Below are 19,338 nucleotides of genomic sequence, written 5' to 3'. Positions count from 1 at the left end.
ATATCCTGCAGATTATTACACCACCGAACTCTCGGCAGAACATCGCTCCTCCACCTCCTGACAGATACATAATGATATATCCTGCAGATTATTACACCACTGAACTCCCTGCAGAATATCGCTCCTCCACCTCCTAACAGAAAGAAAGTGATATATCCTGCAGATTATTACACCACCGACCTCTCTGCAGCACATCGCTCCTCCACTTCCTGACAGATACATAGTGATATATCCTGCAGATTATTACACCACTGACCTCTCTGCAGAACATCGCTCCTCCACCTCCTGACAGATACAAAGTGATATATCCTGCAGATTATTACACCACTGACCTCTCTGCAGAACATCGCTCCTCCACCTCCTGACAGAAAGAAAGTGATATATCCTGCAGATTGTTACACCACCGACCTCTCTGCAGAACATCGCTTTTCCGCCTCCTGACAGAAAGAAACTGATATATCCTGCAGATTATTACACCACCGACCTCTCTGCAGAACATCGCTCCTCCACCTCCTGACAGAAAGAAAGTGATATATCCTGCAGATTATTACACCACTGACCTCTCTGCAGAACATCGCTCCTCCACCTCCTGACAGAAAGAAAGTGATATATCCTGCAGATTAGTACACCACCGACCTCTCTGCAGAACATCGCTCCTCCACCTCCTGACAGAAAGAAAGTGATATATCCTGCAGATTATTACAACACCGACCTCTCTGCAGAACATCGCTCCTCCACCTCCTGACAGAAAGAAAGTGATATATCCTGCAGATTATTACACCACTGACCTCTCTGCAGAACATCGCTCCTCCACCTCCTGACAGATACATAGTAAAATATCCTGCAGATTATTAGACCACCGACCTCTCTGCAGAACATCACTCCTCCACCTCCTGACAGAAAGAAAGTGATATATCCTGCAGATTATTACACCACCGACCTATCTGCAGAACATCGCTCCTCCACCTCCTGAAAGATACATAGTGATATATCCTGCAGATTATTACACCACTGAACTCCCTGCAGAACATCGCTCCTCCACCTCCTGACAGAAAGAAAGTGATATATCCTGCAGATTATTAAACCACTGACCTCTATGCAGAACATCGCTCCTCCACCTCCTGACAGATACATAGTGATATATCTTGCAGATTATTACACCACTGACCTCTCTGCAGAACATCGCTCCTCCACCTCCTGACACATAGTGATATATCCTGCAGATTATTACACCACTGACCTCTCTGCAGAGCATCGCCCCTCCATGTCCTGATAGATACATAGTGATATATCCTGCAGATTATTACACCACTGACCTCTCTGCAGAACATCCCTCCTCCACCTCCTGACAGATACATAGTGATATATCCTGCAGATTATTACACCACTGACCTCTCTGCAGAACATCGCTCCTCCTCCTCCTGACAGATACATAGTGATATATCCTGCAGATTATTACACCACTGACCTCTCGCAGAACATCGCTCCTCCACCTCCTGACAGATACATAGTGATATATCCTGCAGATTATTACACCACTGACCTCTCGCAGAACATCGCTCCTCCACCTCCTGACAGATACATAGTGATATATCCTGCAGATTATTACACCACTGACCGCTCTGCAGAACATCGCTCCTCCACCTCCTGACAGATACATAGTGATATATCCTGCAGATTATTATACCACTGACCTCTCTGCAGAACATCGCTCCTCCACCTCCTGACAGATACATAGTGATATATCCTGCAGATTATTACACCACTGACCTCTCTGCAGAACATTGCTCCTCCACCTCCTGACAGATACATAGTGATATATCCTGCAGATTATTACACCACTGACCTCTCTGCAGAACATCGCTCCTCCACCTCCTGACAGATACATAGTGATATATCCTGCAGATTATTACACCACTGACCTCTCTGCAGAACATCGCTCCTCCACCTGCTGACAGATACATAGTGATATATCCTGCTGATTATTACACCACTGACCTCTCTGCAGAACATCGCTCCTCCACCTCCTGACAGATACATAGTGATATATCCTGCAGATTATTACACCACCGACCTCTCTGCAGAACATCGCTCCTCCACCTCCTGACAGAAAGAAAGTGATATATCCTGCAGATTATTACACCACTGACCTCTCTGCAGAACATCGCTCCTCCATCCTCCTGACAGATACATAGTGATATATCCTGCAGATTATTACACCACTGACCTCTCTGCAGAACATCCCTCCTCCACCTCCTGACACATACATAGTGTTATATCCTGCAGATTATTACACCACCGACCTCTCTGCAGAACATCGCTCCTCCACCTCCTGACAGATACACAGTGATATATCCTGCAGATTATTACACCACTGACCTCTCTGCAGAACATCGCTCCTCCACCTCCTGACAGATACATAGTGATATATCCTGCAGATTATTACACCACTGACCTCTCTGCAGAACATCGCTCCTCCACCTCCTGACAGAAAGAAAGTGATATATCCTGCAGATTATTACACCACCGACCTCTCTGCAGAACATCGCTCCTCCACCTCCTGACAGAAAGAAAGTGATATATCCTGCAGATTATTACAACACCGACCTCTCTGCAGAACATCGCTCCTCCACCTCCTGACAGAAAGAAAGTGATATATCCTGCAGATTATTACACCACTGACCTCTCTGCAGAACATCGCTCCTCCACCTCCTGACAGATACATAGTGAGATATCCTGCAGATTATTAGACCACCGGCCTCTCTGCAGAACATCACTCCTCCACCTCCTGACAGAAAGAAAGTGATATATCCTGCAGATTATTACACCACCGACCTATCTGCAGAACATCGCTCCTCCACCTCCTGAAAGATACATAGTGATATATCCTGCAGATTATTACACCACTGAACTCCCTGCAGAACATCGCTCCTCCACCTCCTGACAGAAAGAAAGTGATATATCCTGCAGATTATTACACCACCAACCTCTCTGCAGAACATCGCTCCTCCACCTCCTGACAGATACATAGTGATATATCCTGCAGATTATTACAGCACTGACCTCTCTGCAGAACATCGCTCCTCCACCTCCTGACAGAAAGAAAGTGATATATCCTGCAGATTATTAAACCACTGACCTCTATGCAGAACATCGCTCCTCCACCTCCTGACAGATACATAGTGATATATCTTGCAGATTATTACACCACTGACCTCTCTGCAGAACATCGCTCCTCCACCTCCTGACACATAGTGATATATCCTGCAGATTATTACACCACTGACCTCTCTGCAGAGCATCGCCCCTCCATGTCCTGATAGATACATAGTGATATATCCTGCAGATTATTACACCACTGACCTCTCTGCAGAACATCCCTCCTCCACCTCCTGACAGATACATAGTGATATATCCTGCAGATTATTACACCACTGACCTCCCTGCAGAACATCGCTCCTCCTCCTCCTGACAGATACATAGTGATATATCCTGCAGATTATTACACCACTGACCTCTCGCAGAACATCGCTCCTCCACCTCCTGACAGATACATAGTGATATATCCTGCAGATTATTACACCACTGACCTCTCGCAGAACATCGCTCCTCCACCTCCTGACAGATACATAGTGATATATCCTGCAGATTATTACACCACTGACCTCTCTGCAGAACATCGCTCCTCCACCTCCTGACAGATACATAGTGATATATCCTGCAGATTATTATACCACTGACCTCTCTGCAGAACATCGCTCCTCCACCTCCTGACAGATACATAGTGATATATCCTGCAGATTATTACACCACTGACCTCTCTGCAGAACATTGCTCCTCCACCTCCTGACAGATACATAGTGATATATCCTGCAGATTATTACACCACTGACCTCTCTGCAGAACATCGCTCCTCCACCTCCTGACAGATACATAGTGATATATCCTGCAGATTATTACACCACTGACCTCTCTGCAGAACATCGCTCCTCCACCTGCTGACAGATACATAGTGATATATCCTGCTGATTATTACACCACTGACCTCTCTGCAGAACATCGCTCCTCCACCTCCTGACAGATACATAGTGATATATCCTGCAGATTATTACACCACCGACCTCTCTGCAGAACATCGCTCCTCCACCTCCTGACAGAAAGAAAGTGATATATCCTGCAGATTATTACACCACTGACCTCTCTGCAGAACATCGCTCCTCCATCCTCCTGACAGATACATAGTGATATATCCTGCAGATTATTACACCACTGACCTCTCTGCAGAACATCCCTCCTCCACCTCCTGACACATACATAGTGTTATATCCTGCAGATTATTACACCACCGACCTCTCTGCAGAACATCGCTCCTCCACCTCATGACAGAAAGAAAGTGATATATCCTGCAGATTATTACACCACTGACCTCTCTGCAGAACATCGCTCCTCCATCCTCCTGACAGATACATAGTGATATATCCTGCAGATTATTACACCACTGACCTCTCTGCAGAACATCGCTCCTCCACCTCCTGACAGATACATAGTGATATATCCTGCAGATTATTACACCACTGACCTCTCTGCAGAACATCGCTCCTCCACCTCCTGACAGATACATAGTGATATATCCTGCAGATTATTACACCACCGACCTCTCTGCAGAACATCGCTCCTCCACCTCCTGACAGAAAGAAAGTGATATATCCTGCAGATTATTACACCACTGACCTCTCTGCAGAACATCGCTCCTCCACCTCCTGACAGATACATAGTGATATATCCTGCAGATTATTACACCACTGACCTCTCTGCAGAACATCGCTCCTCCACCTCCTGACATATACATAGTGATATATCCTGCAGATTATTACACCACTGACCTCTCTGCAGAACATCGCTCCTTCCACCTCCTGACAGATACATAGTGATATATCCTGCAGATTATTACACCACTGACCTCTCTGAGGAACATCGCTCCTCCACCTCCTGACAGAAAGAAAGTGATATATCCTGCAGATTATTACACCACTGAACTGTCTGCAGAACATCGCTCCTCCACCTCCTGACAGATACATAGTGATATATCCTGCAGATTATTACACCACTGACCTCTCTGCAGAACATCGCTCCTCCACCTCCTGACAGATACATAGTGATATATCCTGCAGATTATTACACCACTGACCTCTCTGCAGAACATCGCTCCTCCACCTCCTAACAGAAAGAAAGTGATATATCATGTAGATTATTACACCACCGACCTCTCTGCAGAACATCGCTCCTCCACTTCCTGACAGATACATAGTGATATATCCTGCAGATTATTACACCACTGACCTCTCTGCAGAACATCGCTCCTCCACCTCCTGACAGATACATAGTGATATATCCTGCAGATTATTACACCACTGACCTCTCTGCAGAACATCGCTCCTCCACCTCCTGACAGAAAGAAAGTGATATATCCTGCAGATTATTACACCACCGACCTCTCTGCAGAACATCGCTTTTCCGCCTCCTGACAGAAAGAAAGTGATATTTCCTGCAGATTATTACACCACCGACCTCTCTGCAGAACATCGCTCCTCCACCTCCTTACAGAAAGAAAGTGATATATCCTGCAGATTATTACACCACTGACCTCTCTGCAGAACATCGCTCCTCCACCTCCTGACAGATACATAGTGATATATCCTGCAGATTATTAGACCACTGGCCTCTCTGCAGAACATCGCTCCTCCACCTCCTGACAGAAAGAAAGTGATATATCCTGCAGATTATTACACCACCGACCTATCTGCAGAACATCGCTCCTCCACCTCCTGAAAGATACATAGTGATATATCCTGCAGATTATTACACCACTGAACTCCCTGCAGAACATCGCTCCTCCAACTCCTGACAGAAAGAAAGTGATATATCCTGCAGATTATTACACCACCAACCTCTCTGCAGAACATCGCTCCTCCACCTCCTGACAGATACATAGTGATATATCCTGCAGATTAATACACCACTGACCTCTCTGCAGAACATCGCTCCTCCACCTCCTGACACATACATAGTGATATATCCTGCAGATTATTACAGCACTGACCTCTCTGCAGAACATCGCTCCTCCACCTCCTGACAGAAAGAAAGTGATATATCCTGCAGATTATTCGACCACTGACCTCTATGCAGAACATCGCTCCTCCACCTCCTGACACATAGTGATATATCCTGCAGATTATTATACCACTGACCTCTCTGCAGAACATCGCTCCTCCACCTCCTGACAGAAAGAAAGTGATATATCCTGCAGATTATTACACCACCGACCTCTCTGCAGAACATCGCTCTTCCGCCTCGTGACAGAAAGTTATATATCCTGCAGATTATTACACCACCGACCTCTCTGCAGAACATCGCTCCTCCACCTCCTGACAGAAAGAAAGTGATATATCCTGCAGATTATTACACCACTGACCTCTCTGCAGAACATCGCTCCTCCACCTCCTGACAGAAAGAAAGTTATATATCCTGCAGATTAGTACACCACCGACCTCTCTGCAGAACATCGCTCCTCCACCTCCTGACAGAAAGAAAGTGATATATCCTGCAGATTATTACACCACCGACCTCTCTGCAGAACATCGCTCCTCCACCTCCTGACAGAAAGTGATATATCCTGCAGATTATTACACCACTAACCTCTCTGCAGAACATCGCTCCTCCACCTCCTGACAGAAAGAAAGTGATATATCCTGCAGATTATTACACCACTGACCTCTCTGCAGAACATCGCTCCTCCACCTCCTGACAGATACATAGTGATATATCCTGCAGATTATTACACCACTGACCTCACTGCAGAACATCGCTCCTCCACCTCCTGACAGAAAGAAAGTGATATATCCTGCAGATTATTACACCACCTACCTCTCTGCAGAACATCACTCCTCCACCTCCTGACAGAAAGTGATATATCCTGCAGATTATTACACCACTGACCTCTCTGCAGAACATCGCTCCTCCAGCTCCTGACAGATACATAGTGATATATCCTGCAGATTATTACACCACTGACCTCTCTGCAGAACATCACCCCTCCATCTCCTGATACATACATAGTGATATATCCTGCAGATTATTACACCACTGACCTCTCTGCAGAACATCGCTCCTCCACCTCCTGACACATACATAGTGATATATCCTGCAGATTATTACACCACTGACCTCTCTGCAGAACATCGCTCCTCCACCTCCTGACAGAAACAAAGTGATATATCCTGCAGATTATTACACCACTGACCTCTCTGCAGAACATCGCTCCTCCACCTCCTGACAGAAAGAAAGTGATATATCCTGCAGATTATTAGACCACTGGCCTCTCTGCAGAACATCGCTCCTCCACCTCCTGACAGAAAGTGATATATCGTGCAGATTATTACACCACCGACCTCTCTGCAGAACATCGCTCCTCCACCTCCTGACAGAAAGAAAGTGATGTATCCTGCAGATTATTACACCACTGACCTCTCTGCAGAACATCACCCCTCCACCTCCTGACAGATACATAGTGATATATCCTGCAGATTATTACACCACTGACCTCTCTGCAGAACATCACCCCTCCATCTCCTGACAGAAAGAAAGTGATGTATCCTGCTGATTATTACACCGCCGTTCTCTCTGCAGAACATCGCTTCTCCACCTCCTGACAGAAAGAAAGTGATATATCCTGCAGATTATTATACCACTGACCTCTCTGCAGAACATCGCTCCTCCACCTCCTGACAGAAAGTGATAAATCCTGCAGATTATTACACCACCGACCTCTCTGCAGAACATCGCTCCTCCACCTGATGACAGAAAGAAAGTGATATATCCTGCAGATTATTACACCACTGACCTCTCTGCAGAACATCGCTCTTCCACCTCTTGACAGAAAGTGATAAATCCTGCAGATTATTACACCACCGACCTATCTGCAGAACGTCGCTCCTCCGCCTCCTGACAGAAAGAAAGTGATATATCCTGCAGGTTATTACATCACCGACCTCTCTGCAGAACATCGCTCCTCCACCTCCTGACAGAAAGAAAGTGATATATCCTGCAGATTATTACACCACTGACCTCTCTGCAGAACATCGCTCCTCCACCTCCTGACAGAAAGAAAGTGATATATCCTGCAGATTATTACACCACTGACCTCTCTGCAGAACATCGCTCCTCCACCTCCTGACAGAAAGAAAGTGATATATCCTGCAGATTACACCACCGACCTCTCTGCAGAACATCACTCCTCCACCTCCTGACAGATACATAGTGATATATCCTGCAGATTATTACACCACTGACCTCTCTGCAGAACATCGCTCCTCCACTTCCTGACAGAAAGAAAGTGATATATCCTGCAGATTATTACACCACTGACCTCTCTGCAGAACATCGCTCCTCCACCTCCTGACAGAAAAAGTGATATAATCTGCAGATTATTACACAACTATCCTCTCTGCAGAATATCGCTCCTCCTCCTCCTGACAGAAAGAAAGTGAAATATCCTGCAGATTATTACACCACCGACCTCTCTGCAGAACATCGCTCCGCCACCTCCTGACAGAAAGTGATATATTCTGCTGATTATTACACCACTGACCTCTCTGCAGAACATCGCTCCTCCACCTCCTGACAGAAAAAGTGATATAATCTGCAGATTATTACACAACTATCCTCTCTGCAGGACATCGCTCCTCCTCCTCCTGACAGAAAGAAAGTGATATATCCTGCAGATTATTACACCAGCGACCTCTCTGCAGAACATCGCTCCTCCACCTCCTGACAGAAAGAAAGTGATATATCCTGCAGATTATTAGACCACTGGCCTCTCTGCAGAACATCGCTCCTCCACCTCCTGACAGAAACAAAGTGATATATCCTGCAGATTATTACACCACTGACCTCTCTGCAGAACATCGCTCCTCCACCTCCTGACAGAAAGAAAGTGATATATCCTGCAGATTATTAGACCACTGGCCTCTCTGCAGAACATCGCTCCTCCACCTCCTGACAGAAAGTGATATATCGTGCAGATTATTACACCACCGACCTCTCTGCAGAACATCGCTCCTCCACCTCCTGACAGAAAGAAAGTGATGTATCCTGCAGATTATTACACCACTGACCTCTCTGCAGAACATCACCCCTCCACCTCCTGACAGATACATAGTGATATATCCTGCAGATTATTACACCACTGACCTCTCTGCAGAACATCACCCCTCCATCTCCTGACAGAAAGAAAGTGATGTATCCTGCTGATTATTACACCGCCGTTCTCTCTGCAGAACATCGCTTCTCCACCTCCTGACAGAAAGAAAGTGATATATCCTGCAGATTATTATACCACTGACCTCTCTGCAGAACATCGCTCCTCCACCTCCTGACAGAAAGTGATAAATCCTGCAGATTATTACACCACCGACCTCTCTGCAGAACATCGCTCCTCCACCTCCTGACATAAACAAAGTGATATCCTGCAGATTATTACACCACCGACCTCTCTGCAGAACATCGCTCCTCCACCTGATGACAGAAAGAAAGTGATATATCCTGCAGATTATTACACCACTGACCTCTCTGCAGAACATCGCTCTTCCACCTCCTGACAGAAAGTGATAAATCCTGCAGATTATTACACCACCGACCTATCTGCAGAACGTCGCTCCTCCGCCTCCTGACAGAAAGAAAGTGATATAATCTGCAGATTATTACACAACTATCCTCTCTGCAGGACATCGCTCCTCCTCCTCCTGACAGAAAGAAAGTGATATATCCTGCAGATTATTACACCAGCGACCTCTCTGCAGAACATCGCTCCTCCACCTCCTGACAGAAAGAAAGTGATATATCCTGCAGATTATTAGACCACTGGCCTCTCTGCAGAACATCGCTCCTCCACCTCCTGACAGAAACAAAGTGATATATCCTGCAGATTATTACACCACTGACCTCTCTGCAGAACATCGCTCCTCCACCTCCTGACAGAAAGAAAGTGATATATCCTGCAGATTATTAGACCACTGGCCTCTCTGCAGAACATCGCTCCTCCACCTCCTGACAGAAAGTGATATATCGTGCAGATTATTACACCACCGACCTCTCTGCAGAACATCGCTCCTCCACCTCCTGACAGAAAGAAAGTGATGTATCCTGCAGATTATTACACCACTGACCTCTCTGCAGAACATCACCCCTCCACCTCCTGACAGATACATAGTGATATATCCTGCAGATTATTACACCACTGACCTCTCTGCAGAACATCACCCCTCCATCTCCTGACAGAAAGAAAGTGATGTATCCTGCTGATTATTACACCGCCGTTCTCTCTGCAGAACATCGCTTCTCCACCTCCTGACAGAAAGAAAGTGATATATCCTGCAGATTATTATACCACTGACCTCTCTGCAGAACATCGCTCCTCCACCTCCTGACAGAAAGTGATAAATCCTGCAGATTATTACACCACCGACCTCTCTGCAGAACATCGCTCCTCCACCTCCTGACATAAACAAAGTGATATCCTGCAGATTATTACACCACCGACCTCTCTGCAGAACATCGCTCCTCCACCTGATGACAGAAAGAAAGTGATATATCCTGCAGATTATTACACCACTGACCTCTCTGCAGAACATCGCTCTTCCACCTCCTGACAGAAAGTGATAAATCCTGCAGATTATTACACCACCGACCTATCTGCAGAACGTCGCTCCTCCGCCTCCTGACAGAAAGAAAGTGATATATCCTGCAGGTTATTACATCACCGACCTCTCTGCAGAACATCGCTCCTCCACCTCCTGACAGAAAGAAAGTGATATATCCTGCAGATTATTACACCACTGACCTCTCTGCAGAACATCGCTCCTCCACCTCCTGACAGAAAGAAAGTGATATATCCTGCAGATTATTACACCACTGACCTCTCTGCAGAACATCGCTCCTCCACCTCCTGACAGAAAGAAAGTGATATATCCTGCAGATTACACCACCGACCTCTCTGCAGAACATCGCTCCTCCACCTCCTGACAGAAAGAAAGTGATATATCCTGCAGATAATTACACCACCGACCTCTCTGCAGAACATCGCCCCTCCACCTCCTGACAGAAAGAAAGTGATATATTCTGCAGATTATTACACCACTGACCTCTCTGCAGAACATCGCTCCTCCACCTCCTGACAGAAAAAGTGATATAATCTGCAGATTATTACACAACTATCCTCTCTGCAGAACATCGCTCCTCCTCCTCCTGACAGAAAGAAAGTGATATATCCTGCAGATTATTACACCACCGACCTCTCTGCAGAACATCACTCCTCCACCTCCTGACAGATACATAGTGATATATCCTGCAGATTATTACACCACTGACCTCTCTGCAGAACATCGCTCCTCCACTTCCTGACAGAAAGAAAGTGATATATCCTGCAGATTATTACACCACTGACCTCTCTGCAGAACATCGCTCCTCCACCTCCTGACAGAAAAAGTGATATAATCTGCAGATTATTACACAACTATCCTCTCTGCAGAATATCGCTCCTCCTCCTCCTGACAGAAAGAAAGTGAAATATCCTGCAGATTATTACACCACCGACCTCTCTGCAGAACATCGCTCCGCCACCTCCTGACAGAAAGTGATATATCCTGCTGATTATTACACCACTGACCTCTCTGCAGAACATCGCTCCTCCACCTCCTGACAGAAAAAGTGATATAATCTGCAGATTATTACACAACTATCCTCTCTGCAGGACATCGCTCCTCCTCCTCCTGACAGAAAGAAAGTGATATATCCTGCAGATTATTACACCAGCGACCTCTCTGCAGAACATCGCTCCTCCACCTCCTGACAGAAAGAAAGTGATATATCCTGCAGATTATTAGACCACTGGCCTCTCTGCAGATCATCGCTCCTCCACCTCCTGACAGAAAGAAAGTAATATATCCTGCAGATTATTACACCACCTACCTCTCTGCAGAACATCGCTCCTCCACCTCCTGACAGATACATAGTGATATATCCTGCAGATTATTACACCACTGACCTCTCTGCAGAACATCACTCCTCCATCTCCTGACAGATACATAGTGATATATCCTGCAGATTATTACACCACTGACCTCTCTGCAGAACATCACTCCTCCACCTGCTGACAGATACATAGTGATATATCCTGCAGATTATTACACCACTGACCTCTCTGCAGAACATCACTCCTCCATCTCCTGACACATACATAGTGATATATCCTGCAGATTATTACACCACTGACCTCTCTGCAGAACATCACTCCTCCATCTCCTGACACATACATAGTGATATATCCTGCAGATTATTACGCCACTGACCTCTCTACAGAACATCGCTCCTCCTCATGACAGATATATAGTGATGTATCCTGCAGATTATTACACCACTGACCTCACTGCAGAACATCGCTCCTCCTCATGACAGATATATAGTGATGTATCCTGCAGATTATTACACCACTGACCTCTCTGCAGAACATCACCCCTCCACCTCCTGACAGATACATAGTGATATATCCTGCAGATTATTACACCACTGACCTCTCTCAAGAACATCGCTCCTCCACCTCCTGATACATAGTGATATATCCTGCAGATTATTACACCACTGACCTCTGTGCAGAACATCGCTCCTCCACCTCATGACAGATAGTGATATATCCTGCAGATTATTACACCACTGGCCTCTCTGCAGAACATCGCTTCTCCACCTCATGTCAGATACATAGTGATATATCCTGCAGATTATTACACCACTGACCTCACTGCAGAACATCGCTTCTCCACCTCATGTCAGATACATAGTGATATATCCTGCAGATTACTACACCACTGACCTCTCTGCAGAACATCGCTCCCCCACCTCCTGACAGATACATAGTGATATATCCTGCAGATTATTACACCACTGACCTCACTGTCGAACATCGCTTCTCCACCTCATGTCAGATACATAGTGATATATCTTGCAGATTATTACACCACTGACCTCTCTGAAGAACATCGCTCCTCCACCTCCTGACAGATACATAGTGATATATCCTGCAGATTATTACACCACTGACCTCTCTGCAGAACATCGCTCCTCCACCTCCTGACAGACACATAGTGATATATCTTGCAGATTATTACACCACCGACCTCTCTGCAGAACATCGCTCCTGCTCCTCCTGACAGATATATAGTGATATATCTTGCAGATTATTACACCACTGACCTCTCTGCAGAACATCGCTCCTCCACCTCCTGACAGATACATAGTGATATATCCTGCAGATTACACCACTGACCTCTCTGCAGAACATCACTGCTCCACCTCCTGACAGATACATAGTGATATATCCTAAAGATTATTACACCACTGACCTCTCTGCAGAACATCGCTCCTCCACCTCCTGACAGATACATAGTGATATATCCTGCAGAGTATTACACCACTGACCTCTCTGCAGAACATCGCTTCTCCACCTCCTGACAGATACATAGTGATATATCCTGCAGATTATTACACCACTGACCTCTCTGCAGAACATCGCTCCTCCACCTCCTGACAGATACATAGTGATATATCCTGCAGATTATTACACCACTGACCTCTCTGCAGAACATCACTCCTCCACCTCCTAACAGATACAGTGATATATCCTGCAGATTATTACACCACTGACCTCTCTGCAGAACATCGCTCCTCCACCTCCTGACAGACACATAGTGATATATCTTGCAGATTATTACACCACCGACCTCTCTGCAGAACATCGCTCCTGCTCCTCCTGACAGATATATAGTGATATATCCTAAAGATTATTACACCACTGACCTCTCTGCAGAACATCACTCTTCCACCTCCTGACAGATACATAGTGATATATCCTGCAGATTATTACACCACTGACCTCACTGCAGAACATCACTCCTCCACCTCCTGACAGATACATAGTGATATATCCTGCAGATTATTACACCACTGACCTCTCTGCAGAACATCACTCCTCCACCTCCTGACAGATACATAGTGATATATCCAGATTACTACACCACTGTCCTCTCTACAGAACATCGCTCCTCCACCTCCTGACAGATACATAGTGATATATCCTGCAGATTATTACACCACTGACCTCTCTGCAGAACATCGCTTCTCCACTTCCTGACAGATACATAGTGATATATCCTGCAGATTATTACACCACTGACCTCTCTGCAGAACATCGCTCCTCCACCTCCTGACAGATACAGTGATATATCCTGCAAATTATTACACCACTGACCTCTCTGCAGAACATCGCTCCTCCACCTCCTGACAGATACATAGCGATATATCCTGCAGATTATTACACCACTGACCTCTCTGCAGAACATCGCTCATCCACCTCCTGACATACAAAGTGATATATCCTGCAGATTATTACACCACTGACCTCTTTACAGATCGCTCCTCCACCTCCTGACAAATACATAGTGATATATCCTGCAAATTATTACACCACTGACCTCTCTACAGAACATCGCTCCTCCTCATGACAGATATATAGTGATGTATCCTGCAGATTATTACACCACTGACCTCACTGCAGAACATCGCTCCTCCTCATGACAGTTATATAGTGATGTAACCTGCAGATTATTACACCACTGACCTCTCTGCAGAACATCACCCCTCCACCACCTGACAGATACATAGTGATATATCCTGCAGATTATTACACCACTGACCTCTCTCAAGAACATTGCTCCTCCACCTCCTGATACATAGTGATATATCCTGCAGATTATTACACCACTGACCTCTGTGCAGAACATCGCTCCTCCACCTCATGACAGATAGTGATATATCCTGCAGATTATTACACCACTGGCCTCTCTGCAGAACATCGCTTCTCCACCTCATGTCAGATACATAGTGATATATCCTGCAGATTACTACACCACTGACCTCTCTGCAGAACATCGCTCCCCCACCTCCTGACATACATAGTGATATATTCTGCAGATTATTACACCACTGACCTCACTGTCGAACATCGCTTCTCCACCTCATGCCAGATACATAGTGATATATCCTGCAGATTATTACACCACTGACCTCTCTGAGGAACATCGCTCCTCCACCTCCTGACAGATACACAGTGATATATCCTGCAGATTATTACACCACTGACCTCTCTGCAGAACATCGCTCCTCCACCTCCTGACAGATACATAGTGATATATCCTAAAGATTATTACACCACTGACCTCTCTGCAGAACATCGCTCCTCCACCTCCTGACAGATACAGTGATATGTCCTGCAGATTATTACACCACTGACCTCTCTGCAGAACATCGCTCCTCTACCTCCTGACAGATACATAGTGATACATCCTGCAGATTATTGCACCACTGACCTCTCTGCAGAGCATTGTTCCTCCGCCTCCTGACAAATACGTAGTGCTATATATACCATATATACTCAAGTATAAACCGAGATTTTCATCTCCAAATTTTGGGCTGAAAGTGCCCCTCTCGGCTTATACTCGAGTCATAGTCGGCGGGTGAGGGGGAGAGAGGATTGTCGCATACTCACCTGCTCCTGGCGCCCCTGAAGCGTTCCCTGCCTGTCCCATGGTCTTCGAGTGCCGCAGCTCTTCCTCTGTTAAGCGGTCACATGGTACCGCTCATTAAAGTAATGAATATGGACTCCACTCCCATAGGGGTGGAGCCGCATATTCATTCCTGTAATGAGCGGTACTATGTGACCGCTGAACTGAGGAAGAAGCTGCCGACTCCCGGAGACCATCTGTCCGGGAGAAGCTGCCAGGGACCCCGCCGGGAGCAGGTGAGTATTTCATAGTCACCTGTCCGCGTTCCACCCGCCGGGCGCCGCTCCATCTTCCCGTCCTCTTGCAGTGACTGTTCAGGTCAGAGGGCGCGATGACGTATTAGTGTGCGTAATAAAGTCAGTGCGTATTTTAATATGGAGCATCTTATGGGGCCCATCGTGAACTGTATGGAGCATTATATGGGGCTCCTGATTCAATATGGATATTCAAAAACACTTAACCTACTGATCTCTCAATTAATTTTACTATTATTGGTATCTATTTTTATTTGTGAAATTTACCAGTAGCTGCTGCATTTTCCACCCTAGGCTTATACTCGAGTCATTAAGTTTTCCCAGTTTTTTGTGGCAAAATTAGGGGGTCAGCTTATACTCGGGTTGGCTTATACTCGAGTATATATAAGAGTAAAAAAGGAAAACAGCACAAAAAAATGAAGAAAAAAAAAAAACAAAACGTGGACTTTATTGCCCAAACAGCGTGGCAACGTTTCGGATGTAATATCCTTTCTCAAGCTTGAGAAAGCATATTATATCCGAAACGTTGACACGCCATTTGGGCAATAAAGTCCACTTTTTTCAGTTTTTTGTGCTGTTTTTCTTTTTTACTCTTATTATTGGAAACCATTTGACTACTGGTTGGAATAGTTTTGCATGACACTTGAGGTAATATCAGATGCTGTTCCAACTTTTTTCTTTATATATAATATATATTTATACTGCTGACTCCTGGGCACAGGGTTGATGCTTTCCAGGGTCGGTGATTAACCCTCTGTGTTCTGTCCTCCAGGCGGTGGCTCTCGGAGAGCTGCTGGAGTATAACCATGATCGGATCATGGCTGTGGAGAAGAGGGCCGTGCAGGTACCGCTGGTGAGGATTGCCCTAGGACTTTGCATTGTGTAAGCTTAGGTTTTGACGACCAGAGAGCTGACAGTCTATTCTCTGCACAGTGTGATATGGGGGAGCGTTGTGCCATGAAGCATGGACCCCGGATCGGGAAGCTGTGTGACTGCCTCCGCGGAGCCTCCTGCAACTCCTTCATGCTGCGCTGCTACTAGGTTCTGGGTCCGGGGGGGAGGGGGTGTATGGGGGTGTCACACGTCTCTGCCCATTATACCATTCCCTGTAGCCCCCTAGATCGTTATCTCCCCTTGTAGTACTGTTTTGCTTGATACATGACCTCATAGAGGAGTCCCCACATCGGTGTCCCCCCACCCCGTGAGCTCTACAGACGCCAATACTCCATGTCTGAATGTGACGGTCCAGAGGTGTCAGATGCCAGAGAACAACAGCCCCCCTAAATCTCTCTCCCCACCCGCTATCAGCCTGGATGTGTTTTCTATTATGCTAATAAAGGATCATTACTTCTGAAATCATCTGTGCTGCTGTGACACATATGCAGACACACAGGTTCTGTCTAATCTATTCACATACAGGAAAGAAATATATCTTGGTACCGTGTTAGCCAGTAGATAGAAAAATAAGTAATATATATTTTTAATCTATTCACAAGCACTAATTGCTGTAGGAGACACAACTCTGCCTAGTCTCCATGATAACGCTTTATAGCCACACAGGACTTTATTGCAAATAATCAGAATTGAGGATCAGCAATCACAAGACAGGATTATAGATGTACAGGACAATACTGCTAACAAACATGTTGTAATGGAGGCAGTAGGAAATTTTGTCAGGTTATAAACGTTCTCAGTGTGAAGAGCACATGATGACGAGATACGAACAGGAGGGGCTGCTACCACGAGGGTCGCACAGACTGTTATGTAATAATCTAAATATGGCGTCACCTCAGAGATCACAGATAATCGCAGATTATGTTACATGTTATATAAGGAGATTACTCCCATCATCCACAGGTACACCGCCGCCGTAAACACCAACGTCACTGCAAGCATTACTGACAGAAAGACAAACACAGTGTCCTGGGACAGTGTACCTAATCCCATCATGTGTGATACTGTCTGCTGAGCCGCATCTAATCCTGCACAGGAATATATCTACTATAATACTGCCCCTGATGTACAAGAATATAACTACTATAATACTGTCCCATATATGCAAGAATATAACTACTATAATACTGCCCCTATGTACAAGAATATAATTACTATAATACAGCCCCTATGTGCTAGAATATAACTACTATAATACTGCCCCTATGTACAAGAATATAACTACTATAATACTGCCCCCTATGTACAAGAATATAACTACTATAATACTGTCCCTATGTACAAGAATATAACTACTATAATACTGCTCCTATGTACAAGAATATACCTACTATAATACTGCTCCTATGTACAAGAATATACCTACTATAATACTGCTCCTATGTATAAGAATCTAACTACTATAATACTGTCCCATATATGCAAGAACATAACTACTATAATACTGCCCCTATGTACAAGAATATATAGGTACTATAATACTGCCCCCTATGTACAAGAATATAACTACTATAATACTGTCCCTATGTACAAGAATATAACTACTATAATACTTCTCTCTATTTACAAGAATATAACTACTATAATACTGTCCCTGATGTACAAGAATATAACTACTATAATAATGCCCCATATATACAAGAACATAACTACTATAATACTGTTCCTATTGTAGGGGTTTCACTCACTCAGGTGCGATGGCTGACACTTAGGAGGCAGGTTCCAACAAAAGTTCAAAGGATTATTGCTCCAAAAACCAGTTAGCATAAACAGAAAACAAATAGCCTTTAGCTCAGGCAAAGGAAAAAACAAGTGTCCATTACTTCAGGCTCAGTCCTGGAGCCTTAAAGGGACTCTGTCACCTGAATTTGGCGGGACTGGTTTTGGGTCATATGGGCGGAGTTTTCGGGTGTTTGATTCACCCTTTCCTTACCCGCTGGCTGCATGCTGGCTGCAATATTGGATTGAAGTTCATTCTCTGTCCTCCATAGTACACGCCTGTGCAAGGCAATCTTGCACTTCAATCCAATATTGCAGCCAGCATGCAGCCAGCGGGTAAGGAAAGGGTGAATCAAACACCCGAAAACTCCGCCCATATGACCCAAAACCAGTCCCGCCAAATTCAGGTGACAGGTTCCCTTTAACACACTCTGGAGGCTAGCACCTCCACACATATCCACTGTGTTAAGCATTAGGCTTTCTTTTATATGTCTAACCACACCCAGAACCCATCACATGACCAGACATGTGGTTGTGACATCACCACAGGTCCTGAAACACATATAGGTAGCCATGGTTACATCACAGCGGTAAGCCATCTATGTGACACATATCTCCCGTCGATTAGACACCCTTTAGCCACGCTACACTATGTACAAGAATATAACTACTATAATGCCCCATAAATACAAGAACATAACTACTATAATACTGTTCCTATGTACAAGAATATAAGTATTATA

General features: G+C 45.3%; 1 protein-coding gene across 1 annotated transcript in view; it reads left to right on the top strand.

Moving 5' to 3' along the window:
- Positions 1-17,278, top strand: part of LOC138658024 (cocaine- and amphetamine-regulated transcript protein-like) — a 32,647-nt gene extending 15,369 nt beyond the window's left edge. Inside the window, exons 2-3 of the mRNA XM_069745607.1 lie at positions 16,695-16,775; positions 16,856-17,278. Coding sequence (XP_069601708.1) covers positions 16,695-16,775; positions 16,856-16,963 — 189 coding nt within the window. The 3' untranslated portion in view covers positions 16,964-17,278. The remainder of the gene's footprint in view (positions 1-16,694; positions 16,776-16,855) is intronic.
- Positions 17,279-19,338: the final 2,060 nt, after the last annotated feature.

Source organism: Ranitomeya imitator, chromosome 1 (assembly GCF_032444005.1).
Source record: "Ranitomeya imitator isolate aRanImi1 chromosome 1, aRanImi1.pri, whole genome shotgun sequence".
Lineage (NCBI taxonomy): Eukaryota > Metazoa > Chordata > Amphibia > Anura > Dendrobatidae > Ranitomeya > Ranitomeya imitator.
The sequence above is the reverse complement of the archived record's forward strand: the minus strand, read 5'-3'. Positions and strand labels throughout refer to the sequence as shown.